General features: G+C 33.4%; 1 protein-coding gene across 2 annotated transcripts in view; it reads left to right on the forward strand.

Moving 5' to 3' along the window:
• Positions 1–10,624: 10,624 nt before the first annotated feature.
• The window catches only part of LOC123539317 (uncharacterized), a 69,285-nt gene continuing 66,297 nt past the window's right edge, over positions 10,625–13,612 (forward strand). For both annotated transcript variants that reach the window (XR_008368390.1, XM_045323880.2), the window contains exon 1: positions 10,625–10,722. Coding sequence is in view for 1 of the 2 variants with exons in the window: in XM_045323880.2 (XP_045179815.1) it covers positions 10,677–10,722 (46 nt within the window). In the remaining variant the exon portion in view is untranslated. The remainder of the gene's footprint in view (positions 10,723–13,612) is intronic.

The following is a 13,612-nucleotide window of genomic DNA, read 5'->3' on the forward strand; positions in this document are numbered from 1 at the left end:
TTAATCATAAATCTAATCCCATTTAAACGATTTCAAAAATATTCCATTAGCACCTCTATAAAAATCTCTTACACTATACGATATACAAGATTTGAAACAAACACAATTCTTTGAAACAGTGTGTGTGTGTGTGTGTGTGTGTGTGTGTGTGTGCGTGTGCGTGTGCGTGTGTGTGTGTGTGTGTGTGTGTGTGAGAGAGAGAGAGAGAAAGGGAGGGGGAGAGAGAGAGAAAGAGAGGGGGGAGAGAGGGTTGGGGACTACAGAACTTCGAACATCGGTGGTATTAAATAATTTCTTATATAAATATAATAATTTTGACTTTTATACTGAGTTATTTTCGAGGGTTTATCCAGATTTTTCCAAACATTGCTATTTGCATAATATTAAAATTATGAAAAAATATTTGACTGTAGTGGGCATACATATAATATCTTGTAAAATTAATGACAAATTAATTAATGAACATTTTTATCCTAACATTTTTCACTTGTCCACGGAACTTAAACCGACAATACCGCTTATAAAGTAATGTTTACAATAACCACACCATGTACATGTCAACTCATTCATTTCTATAGAATACTAGTCAGTTAGGTGTTTGTCCGTCACGCAATTTCGTGTAAGTTAGGTTTTTATCCATTCCTCATGTAAACTGAGTTCGGTTTTTATCAACTCAAAGTTAGGTTTTTATCCTTTTCCCGTACGCAGGTTTTCTGCATCCCTGACGCGCTTTGACTGCTTTGGACTCGCATTTTGTAGTGCCTCTGCGTCCACTGGACCCGCAAAATTGGGTCACGAAACTCCTTTGCACTGAAGCTTCCTTTGCGCAGATACCCATGTAAAATGCGCAGTTTTTTACCACCGGGACCATCCCCGAATCGTGGGTGCTCATTATACACAGGTATAGACGATTTTCCAACTTCAAAACAAGTTTTGTTACCGATGTTCGCCATTTTGGTAAAGGGAAACTACTCTCCGCGCTAACTGACACCGCTAAAATCTAAGATTGCCGTTACGTTCCGTAAAAGATCGAATGGTTTATTTTTCTATTAAACAAAATTAATTTCATATAAATTTAAAGTATTTTGATGAAAAAATCTTACTAAATCACAAATATATGATACTAATTAAGGATCGAGTATTATCTTTAACTAAGATCAAACTGTGAACAACATAATTGACACGAGTTGACACTTAATTGCCGGTAATTACTGGCTATTTGATCATAACAAAAAGACTGTCACACCTTTTGTTATCAGTCTGAATTGAGAAGCTCATGCCATTTTGAAAGATACCATTCCGAAATACTGAATCAGCTGCTATCTAAATTAAAAAGATACAAGTTCATTCGGTTTTAGGATAAATTTTTTTTAGTAATAATGTCCATTTTCAAGATCAATAATTTGTGGACCCACAAAAATCATTAGGTACCCTTAAATAAGCAGCCATGGGAGTCCATGGACTCCCAAATAAAAAACCCGAGGGAAAACCCTGCATTTGAACATGTATTGTGTCAACATGTAGTGGGTTAACAACATAGTGTAAACGGGCCTATAAAGCAGTATATCTTTGCTTTCAAACAACAAAATACTCGAGGCATTAAAAGCATAGAAGTATTTTTAAATATTTTTTGTAAAAGTTTTCATCGAAAAGGTTGCCTTGTTCATCGTTTTTCCACCTGAAAACACAAGGGTTGATATATTTAACATGATGCATTTTGAAATAAATATACACTTGATCAATGGAGATAGATATACTGCCAATTTCAGAATAGCTCGCCGTTTCAGTGTTTGCATCATACACTTGTAGTCACTGACTGATATCGATTTTCTTATCGTGAGTGGCTAATTTTGTAACCGTCATTTTAAGTCGCGAGTCAAGTTATGTGGGTTTTCCCATTAACTTGTCTTAACAACACATAAATTGTCAGTCATACAATGTATTTGTGGTTTTTAAAACTTGATGATATTACAGTTTAAGCCGTATCTCAGAATCAGTTTCAAATCAAACATTTTTTACAATCTGTGACCGATTACAATTACGTAAAACTGTCCCGATTAGTGTCGCATTATCTAAAAGTACTTAATTTTTCTGTCACCGATGATAACAATCATTAATCCATTATAGCCTCACTACAAAATGCAAATTAAGTCAGCGCATAAGTTTATACATGTAAAATTACACAGTGTTTTTACCACTTGGTCAGAGATCTAAGTTTACAATAGCAAATCATAGCCCGATTGGCATCACTTTCATGTCAAAAATGTAAAATATTTAATTTAACATAAACTCCCTGTTTAAATACGTTACTCAAGCTATAACGGCAATAAACAGTTCTGTGAGTTGAGATTCTACCAAATATTGGCTTGAATTAACTGAAATATAGCCGTGGTACAGGGGAAGAACTTCTGCAAGAAACGTCCAAATTTCTCAGATAAAGAAAATAGGATGGGTAGCAAGGCTCGAACCCATGCCCTCCCCACCCACCCAATTGACCAAATCAGAGATTACAGTGATTTCAATTTAGCGACTAACCACTTGACTACGGGATAGTCACATGATGGATGGATACAATTCCTAGTTTAGAAATCACACGGGCACATTATTGCAATAAAGCAGAAGTCAGCATTGACTTAGGGCGACGAGTTAGACTAACAGCTTATTTTACATCTATTTTTTTCCGTTTGACTAAAATGTTCATGACATCACATACTACATGGTTTCTGTTTTGCAGTAATAATTTGACGGATTTCTATGAAAAATGTATAATTTTTGATATGGAAGACTTTTCCAACGAAATTTCAATCGATGACAATCCTTTGTTTTAATATTTTACACATTACGCGTATATATACAGAACTTAAGTGTCTCAAAAGTGGACTCGTTTGAGAGAAAATATCGGTAAAAGTATTTTATCTTTAATTTCATTTAAAATTGTGATAGTAGAATTTGAATTGTAAAAGGCGATCTTGGATAGACTTTATTTACCGTTAAATTGCCTGTCACAAATACTAGAATTTAACGACAGTACCATTTGACAATATGCAGTTAATCAGAGTCACATGTGCTTTTGAAAGTTTAAAATCATAACTATAGTTTTCCTATCATATCTTGTCCAACTTCGACAAATCTGGGCGTCGAACTTTGAAAAATCGAAATACATGTAGTATTTAAACACCAGACCCAGATTGACGCATAATTATACTAGTAGTGACCTCATCACATTGTATTTTACCGACATTCGGATTACATCTCATCATATGTAGCTTTTTACCATGTAGGAAAGGAAATACGTATTAGTTAAAAACATAATTGAGCCGCACCATGAGAAAACCAAAATAGTGCGTTTGCGACCAGTATGAATCCAGATCAACCTGCGCATCGGTGCACTCTGCTCATGATTCTTACTGTTCGCTAATAGTTGCTCTAAAATTTCAATTTGGCGTTGAAAGCGAACAGCTAGATCCTGACCAGACTACAGACGCACTATTTGGTTTTCTCATGTCGCGGCCCCATATTTTTTTGTATAAGTAAATGTTTCCGTTGTCATTTAAACAATGAGATTTAATAATGATAGGTTCTTCATGACATTTAATTTGACGGATTGTATATATTTCAATATAAATTAACGGATATCTAAGCTAGTAAAATGTAAATATTTATTACTACGTCGTGTGTTTCTGGGAGTGACTGATGAGCCCCGTTAGGCTAGGTTTCGTAATTGTATATTCAAACAGTCTTTTGATTTGCTGGGCCTTTTTTGTGTTTTCATCGTTCTCAACAACATGTATTAACAAGAGCTGTCCGTAAGACAGCCAAGCTCGACTATTCGAAATATTGTCCCAGAAGCAGGAAAATATTACCTAAAAAGGTTAAATATCAAAAGAGTTTTAAGTTCAAAAGGGGGAATAATTTGACCAAAATGCATATCAGTTATGGGACTTGCTGCTATCAACTAGTTTCATAACCCCGAAGGCACATGTGAAGTTTCAATTCAATATCTGCATTAGTTTTGGAGATAGAAACTTGCATGTAAAACTTTAAAACCAAATTTTCAAAGTCCAAAAGGGGCATAATTTGCCCAAAATACATGCCAGAGTTTAGGGAACTTGACCAGTGAGGTTGGTAATTGATCTAGAAAAGAAAAAATAATTTTCAAATCTATTGCCTTTTAGTTAATAGCTGTATGTACTTGCACGCAAAACTTTAACCAGAATTTGCTAAGCCCAAAAAGGGGACATAATTTGGCCAAAATGAAGGCCCAGAGTTTATGGGACTTGCTGCTATCAACTATTTTAAAACCCCGAAGACACATGTAAAGTTTCAAATCAATATCTGCATTAGTTTTGGGATAATAATTTGCATGTAAAATTTACCAAAAATTTTTCTAAGTCTAAAAGGGGGCATAATTTGCTCAAAAACATGTCAGAGTTATGGAACTTGACCCAGTGAGGTTGGTAATTGATCTAGAAAAAGAAAAATAAGTTTCAAATCTGTATCCCTTTTAGAAATAGCTGTATGTACTTGCACGCAAAACTTTAACCAGAATTTTCTAAGTCCAAAAGGGGCATAATTTGGCCAAAATGAAGGTCAGATTTAAATGGGACTTGCTGCTATCAAACTAGATTTATAACCCCGAAGACACATGAAAAGTTTCAAATCAATTCTGCATTATTTTGGAGATAGTAACTTGCATGTAAAACTTTAACCAAATTTCTAAGTCTAAAAGGGGGCAAAATTTTGCTAAAAATACATTCAGAGTAATGGGTCTTGATCCAGTGAGGGTTGGTAATTGATCTAGAAAAAGAAAAAAATAAGTTTCAAATCTATATGCCTTTTAGAAATAGCTGTTGTACTTGAAACGCAAAACTTTAACCCAGAATTTTCTAAGTCCAAAAGGGGGCAAAATTTGGCCAAAATAAAATCAGAGTTGTGGGACTTGTGCTATCAACTAGTTTTATAACCCCGAAGACACATGTGAAGTTTCAATTCAATATCTGCATTAGTTTTGGAGATAGTAACTTGCATGTAAAACTTTAACCAAAATTTTCTAAGTCCAAAAGGGGGCATAATTTGCTCAAAATACATGTCAGAGTTATTGGACTTGACCCAGAGAGGTTGGTAATTGACCTAGAAAAAGATAAAATAAGTTTCAAAGCTATATGCCTTTAATTGATGGCTGTATGTACTTGCATGCAAAAACTTAACCAAGGTGTGACGCCGACGCCGACGCCAGGGTGAGTAGAATAGCTAGACTATTCTTCGAATAGTCGAGCTAAAAAAGAACATATTATATTTTTCCAAAATGACTTGCACAAATATGAACATCCGCTTTAACATGACACTGTTATCTTACGTTCAAATTAATTAGATATTGAAAATTTATCATCTAAACTAACATTATGAGACCTTGAGAAACACTCAAGGGTCCCCAGGACCTCCCTCAACAGTCGCTCACTCTTGCGAGTTGGCTCGACTGTCACTCACCTTTATGAATACAAATGGTATCTTTCCTACCGTTAGGCAATTTATTTGAGTGTACTCAATGAGTGGTGTTGGAGTATTGTATGTATTCTTGATAAGCCCAGGGGCGTTGAAAGATATCAGTCATAAAATTATCTTGGGGCTATATTGCAACTAGACTGGCATCAGTCGTTAGAGTTTATTACCCGTAAAGCACTTGGCCATAAAATCCTCTCTGATACCCCTTTCTCATAAAATTTACAATATCTCTTAGCCTCTGTCTCTAACGACTGGACAAATGCGAATCCTGAGCCGGACAAATTTCATACCCGCTGATAATCACTATCTCATTAGAAATCATTGCGACATGTTCATGATGTAATGTAACCTTTTGGCCGACTGCCCCAAGGTTCAATAAACAGGTGCTTTGCTTTTATGACTTGGTGAATAAGCCAGAGAGGGATCAATTTTCACTAATTGTAAAAGATCCCAGAAAGTGTATTTTAAAATAAAATTTAAATTTGAAATATATAGAAAATGTATTTATCAAAATAGTAATCAATTTAACTCTGTTTATGAGTTGTTTGAATCCTTGATAAGAAAAAAATGAGGGAAGAGATTTGAAATTGAAAGAAAAAAAACATTTTGAAATATTTTTTCAAGATACCTTCAAATCATTTTGTGAATGAATTAAAAACAATTTATTCAATATACCTTCTAAGACTTTTTATTAATTTATATTAGAGGTAGATTAATATCTGCTTATAAATCACAAAAAATATTTTCTTATCCATAGTCCCTGTAATTTCATATCTGATTGCAGATTGTTGTTAATTAGACTTTAGTGGTCTCTGTCAACGGCATGGTGCAATGTATTACATCAATTATGATTCTGTTTAGATACAAAATGAAGACATGCTGTGCACCAGGGTGCTAAGTAACAAAATGTAACATAGGGCTTGAAAACTGACCAACAATAATTCTAATATATATAGACTTGTACATGTAGTTGGCAACTTCAGAAAATCATATTAATCTGAATTTTATATGTCATATGTACAGAACTGTTTTTCGATCATAGCTAAATTAAGCCTATTTAATGATAAGGTGGTTTAAAGGATGTGATTTTAACTTTTTCATGAAGATTTTGTATGTAATATGGAAGAAGCAATAGCAGTCCTGAGAGCATATTGGGACATTATAGAAATATTGTATCTGAACTTACAAAGAAGAGAATCTACTTGGTTCACTTTTTATTAATTTGAAGCTCATTGCATCAAGAAATTGTAAGTATATAATTATAACTCATATCATTGAATATTTTATTTAGAAGTAAAACAATGATATTATAAAGGGCGTGTTTCCAACCAGAAAAGTAAAGATGAAAAGTATGATATATTACATGCTGATATACTGACATAATACTGCTACATAATTGGTCAATTCTTTTTTGAATTGAAAACAAAAACACAAGTCAATACACTACAAGTTCTCTAATTTTCAAATTTTGAAAGAAACTAAACATTTCTTCTTACATTTTATAACCATTTGTACAATAATTATTCAACTGATGTAATGTAAAACAAATATCAAGTACGGAAGTAGCATACCCCTACCATTTTATACAAAAAAGTACGAAAAATGCAAATATCCACAGAATGTCATACACTTACCTCACCTTTAATATTCAAAAAACTTTTTTTTCAATCTTTACAAGACGAGATAAAAATGTGAAAACCGTAAATATATATTTCTAGTTTCATTTTTCTTGCACTGATTAAAAACTGTAATAAGCTACATTTTTTCAAGTTAGTATAGTTATACTGTCTATTTTTTCCAAACGCTCAAAGTATTCTTGGTGTCGGTTTTTAAATAATGATGAAAATGGTACTTCCGGTCTGTTAACATCTAAAGTGTTAAAAATACACAAAGCATAAAAATTTGTATAATGCTTATTTTTCCTGATGTAAATCTAGATGTTTTAAAGAGAACAATGTAACTGAATTATATATAATGTATAATTAGTAAATTTTTCAATGTAGAAATATTTGTACAAAGAACATTTTCGCAACATTCAGCGGTTAAGTTAACACAAAACCTACTGTGAATCTATTGCCTCACAGTAAAAATATAGGATGCAGATGAAAATATTTAAGAAGTAGGCTACTTGGTATGATTATTAATTGTCTGTTAAAAATAGGCACCATGTCAATTATTAATGTTCATTCCATTATCTCTCTCACCCCCCCCCCCCCCCCCCCCCACGACTGCAAACATTTTATTAATCATATAATTGAGCCGTACCATGAGAAAACCAACATAGTGGTTTACGACCAGCATCCGCGCAGTCTGGTCAGGATCCATGCTGTTCGCTTTTAAAGCCTAATGGAATTGAAGAAACTGTTAGCGAACAGCATGGATCCTGACCAGACTGTGCGGATGCGCAGGCTGGTCTAGATCTGGATCCATGCTGCCCGCAAACCAACTATGTTGGTTTTCCTATGGCACGGCTCAATTATATATAAATATTTTCAAATATTTTATTATATTATATCCAAATTTCTTTGACGGAAATCGTTCATCATCTTTCAAAACATATTTTATGTTTAATGGCTAGTGGGTTTTTCCCAATAAACATAACTTTCTAAAATGACTTGTAGCTCTTGTTACAATAAAACTGTATACACAATTGATCATGTCTTCTTTTAAATTTTCATAAGTTTTTCATACAGTTAGATCTATTGTTACTTTCAAACATTAAAGCAACATGCCCTCCAGATTTGGCTAAAAAAATAATCTTTCTTTCAAACTGAAGCTTGGTCATATTATGAATACTAGAATATGAATTTTTGTTTCTAAAATATTTAAAAGTTCCAAATCAAGAAAAAATAAAGATGACCGCGTTGGGAATCGAACCCCGGAACGCCGCGGCAATAAATAAATTTTCATGTCAACGTAACCAACGTCGCTATACCTGAAGTAGTGAATAATGACTTCAAAATATAGATATTTATAATGGAGACAGTTTACCTGGAGTAAAAGCGTGACAAACGCTTTTCGATTTTCATCGCAAGAAGTAGTAAAAGCAGCAAATTTTCATGCGTTTCCGTAACATAAAGTTTGTCAGTAATTAAGTTTTAAAGCCTTCTTAAGAAATTTAGCTTTTATTTCAAGATATCTAAAAAAAAAAAAATTTGTTGAACGATCTGGAGGTATGCTTTTAATATGTTGCAACAAATATTTGTAGGTGTCAACTGGATTCTTGATACCTGTTTGGTCGGTGTTTTAAATTCCATTTTAGTTACCTTACTATCTTAGGCAGTCAAATTCCAAAATAAATGTTTCAGAAACAATGATAGGAATTATGTAAATAAACTTTCATGTTGATCTTGTTAATAAAATTGCAAACTTATATATGAATTACCTACACATTTTATTCTCCATTTTTGCACATTTCTTAAGGAAACACAATCTAGTTTAATACATAAAACTTGTATCTTGTTTATGGAGCAGCAGGGTTTATTTTCTCTCAGCTCAACATCTGGCTGGAGTTTTAAGCCTCATTTATTACCTTGTGGTCAGTGGTAATGGCATAACACTGACTTGTTCATTGGGCAATAAATCTTTGTACAGTTAGGACACTGATGAATCCTCAACGAGGTTATGTAAGCCGAAATCGCATTTTATAAGTCTGTTGAGATAAGCCACAGTAAAAGGGAGCTACAGGAAATTTGATATATATTTAAAAAAAAATGAATTAAATGGGAAATGTTTAATCTCAACAGACTGTGTAAGTCTATATTGCAACCTGTATTTGAAAGTAAACGGTGTCGATTGTAAAAAGGTCAACTGTTACATTATCAAAGTTTATTAATAGTCATTTTTACAAATGATTGAAGTGGCCGTTTACAAGAACTAGGAAAACAAATGATGAATTGTTTATGTTGGACTATATAAGGAGAGTTGTCATTCTACAATTTCGATACTTGAACTGTGCTTATCATTATGTAATACATTTGGAATAAACATTGAAAATGTTGACACATGATTAGATCTAGTTTTTAACAGACTGGAAACTTTTTACACAAAACTTTGTTTTTTAACGATATAGTGACACCGCTACAGGTATAATTGTAAAGAAATATTGTTAAAGTATAATACACAATACGAGACCGTACCTACTCAATACATCACAGTGTTTGTTGTTACTTCTCCGAATGATTTGGTTTGAAAGAATCGAACTAAGAAATAATAAGTTTTGTTGTATTTCGTTTAGAGTACAACAGTGTCAATCCTCAGACAGTTCAAATCTTTAATCTAAATAATTTTATGTTTATATGCTGCGGACGTGTCATGCACATGTATGTACGCATTATGCAGGATTATCTTGAAATAAATTCCCGCAATATTTTACTTTTGTACCTAACCCTTTACATCGTTCTTTTTTTTTTTTTTTTTTTTTTTTTTTTTGTACATTTTAAACCACTGCGATCGATAGAAATACACTTTTGGGCGGAGCAAACTACACGCGTGATCCTCTCACTGATAACTAGAGTGACAGCTACGTCATTTACTACATGCGTTTGATGTAAACGCCCATTCGGCGACCTTTTCTGAAATTGGCAGTAACAACAGAAACATTCCTTTATACATCGTAATTACACAGAAAACAAAGTTGTATCGGCTTTACATCCGCCATGTTGGCACTGAGTTAGGGTCGCTGAACAGAGTTAAGATTATCCGGGTACATGGCGTCGATTTAGGATAGAAATCTCAGAGTGCTAACATCTGTCTGTTTTATTTTCCGGAGCTCAATTTTGATACTGACCACACTGCTTTCATATCTTGGTATCAGGAAATCAAAATTTGTCCAAATTTATAAGCAGTTAAGAAAGCTCAATTACAACAAAATACAGTTGTTTTTATTCTTTTCTCACCAAATTATGTCACCGTATGTTGTATGTGGATTCATGCGAATTCAAAACTCGCGCGAAAACAATCACGTAGTGCGAATCCTTGATATCAACATATAGCGGGATAAAAGCGACGCGCACCTACCTATTAAAGTATCATTTCATTACGTCCCGCGGATAACTGTGTCGCAAGTAGAATTCAATCACGTTATCCGACGTCATATGTATGACGTAAGAAGTCATGCAAACAAAATGGCGTCAAATAGCTCTGTCTAGTTTTATGTTCAATTCTGCTGAGATATGATTTACACAATTCACATGTTCATATTGGCACTATGTTCATTTGGTAAGAAGTTATTTATTCCCTGTAGTCACAGAGTAATGTGTATCGCGTGACTCATCTGGGGTGGACTGTTTGTTTATAGTCTCCAACGCTTGAACACATGGGCAGTTAAAATGTTATTAATTTCACATTTGAGGGTTTGGACGGTATGTAGCTGTAGAATACTGCAATTCCAGAAGTTTATTCGCTATTCGCTATTGTTTCAAGATAGATCTAGATAGATGTATCAATTATTCGTTATCCGCTATCGTTTCTTGAACAGTTGATTCTAGAACAGTTAATAATTATTCGTCATCTAAGTGTTGTCATTCAACAACAACAACAACAACAACATTTATTCAGCAATTAAGGTAGTTCTGCACGTTCGGACAGAATATTTTTCTATACAACGTAGAACTTGATTTAGATCTAGTCCAACACGTAACGTAATTATCACTTTCATTTCATTTCAGTCTTATATTACGTCCAACACAGTCACGTCTGAAATCAGGCGTAATCATTAGTGATTAATATACGTAGGGTAAAATGGGGTAACTGGGACAATGGGGAAACTGGGACACTTTACACTTTTCAGTAAATTGGGGTAAATATTGGTTACGTTCCCTAAATAAGATCATATGTTGAAAAAGGTCATTCAGTGTTAAAGCCTAATATGACAAAACTTTTCTGCCGATGGATTATAAAATATTTTAAAAATCGATTTTCTTAGACATATGTTGAGAGTATTACTAATTGAATAAAAATAAGAAAACATAAAATTACACGCTGTAAATAATTATGCCTATTTTTTCAGATGGTGCATTAAAATATTCTCGTTATGTTCCTGTCTAGTGAAACGCACAGTAGAAATAGTCGTCTGACTTTATAGATGTATTTGCTTATATGTGGTCGGTATATCAATAAGATCTTAAAGATATTTAATTTCGGTACCGTAACGGCTTGATCATAAATGTGACGTCAATTTTGACGCAAGAAGCTGGTTCACGTATACACAAAATATCGCATTTAACTTGTTTGAAATATTGAAGCGTATTATGTATCATTGCAAATCAAGGAAATGGCATTATTTTTTTAAATTCTATAAAAAAAGTATAATGATTTTGTTTTATTGACTTTCATTTTGAATAATAAAGTGGCCTGTCACGAACCGTTGCGTTGACGTCAGACAACGACGTTATAAAACAGGTGCTTGTTTGTGAAATATGGAATGTCCAAAATATTTATATTAGTATGTGTTGATACCTTCAGTTATGGGAAGAGTTGCAAAACTGTAGGTATCACATTACTATTTCATACAATGGGATTTGTTTTTGAGAAATTACAACACACTTTATTTTTGAACGTTCCTTTTCAAAAGTGTCCCACTTACCCTAATGTATTGGGGCAAGTTGGACACTGTCGTTAAGAACAAAGTTCTCCATGATTTTATTTTTGAACGAACTGGATGCTGGAAGAAAATGGGGATATGCTCCAATGGACAGTACATAAAATGTTGTACATAACTGGACATAACCACTATAAATTGTCAACTTTTAATCTTCTTCCACAAATGAAATGAAAATAGGAAAGAAAGTCTAGTAATGACGAAACTCTGATATTTTGTAAGTATACCACTAGTTCACAGGCGTGGTCATAATATATATTAGCTTAACTCTGGTGCAACTACTGAATTTTCTACCCGATACCAAGTTTACATGATCTAAGTCACTGTTTAGTCACATACGTTTATTTGAAGGGAGATCGTTCCGTGAACCTCTCCCACTCATTCCGCGTAAAATCTGGTGAGTTTAGAATTTTTGATAGTCTAATAGGCTAATATTGATATTTCTTTCATGTTTAAAGAAACTGTCGGCAAATCTTATATTAATAAGTAGTATTTATACTAGGTGAAGCGCAGGAACCAACTGACAGTCAAGCCAACATAGTAGTTCTTTTAGTTAATTACTCCTTTAAAAGATGACGTTGTGTCAAATATTCAGGCTAAAGCAAACACCAAATATTGGCCAGACAACACATTTTAGGTACAGTTGCCAATAGTTTCCGAGAGCGTATGCCCATGTGTCTGTCTAGATCTCCTTAACCCTGCCTTCATTCCCTTCACATTTCATCCCCTCCTCCCCGAGTCTTCCTGTATGCAAAAAGCTAGTTAATGTCCTTATTTCTTTGTGAAAAAAGACACACATTTTAATTGTCCCGTTAATGTTTGATAAAATCTATGTTTTAATACTGTTTAAAATTTTGATCAGTTTCAAGTGTAAAAATCACATATATAAGTACATAATGGATTATGTCAAGTTTATGTTTAATTCATACATAGTTATTTACACTTATAACATTTTTCTATTTTAAACGATTTATATAATAAGCATATATTGAAACAAATAATGACATAAGTTAGGCAAAACTTGGACATATTGATTTCTTTATGCGTCCTTGTTTTACAAAACAGTCATAAATTGTAATTAATACGGAGCTATATTTTCACTTTAGAATTCGTTTTTGATCTGTGGACATGAATGGTTTCATTTGTCATAAATGCGACTGTAATATACATAAATTCTAATAAAACTAAAATGTCCCAAGTTACCCCAACTGGGTGGGGTAACTTGGGACACTTGACCAATGTTTAATTAATTTATAGTTAATCACAGGTTATCAGGTATTTGTAAAAGTTTATATTCGTCATATATTATATAGGTTGCGCATACTAAATTATCAATACATCAAGTATATATTTTGTCTTTCTAAAATATTACTCAACAGTGATTCTTTAAGTGTCCCAGTTACCCCATTTTACCCTACATAGATTATAGTTAAGCTTCACTGTATGAATCAAAGCCTTGAGATGTCTGGTGGTTGCGGGTTTTGCTAGAGTTATTTTCATTTTAAATGC

The sequence above is a fragment of the Mercenaria mercenaria genome, chromosome 18 (assembly GCF_021730395.1).
Source record: "Mercenaria mercenaria strain notata chromosome 18, MADL_Memer_1, whole genome shotgun sequence".
NCBI lineage: Eukaryota > Metazoa > Mollusca > Bivalvia > Venerida > Veneridae > Mercenaria > Mercenaria mercenaria.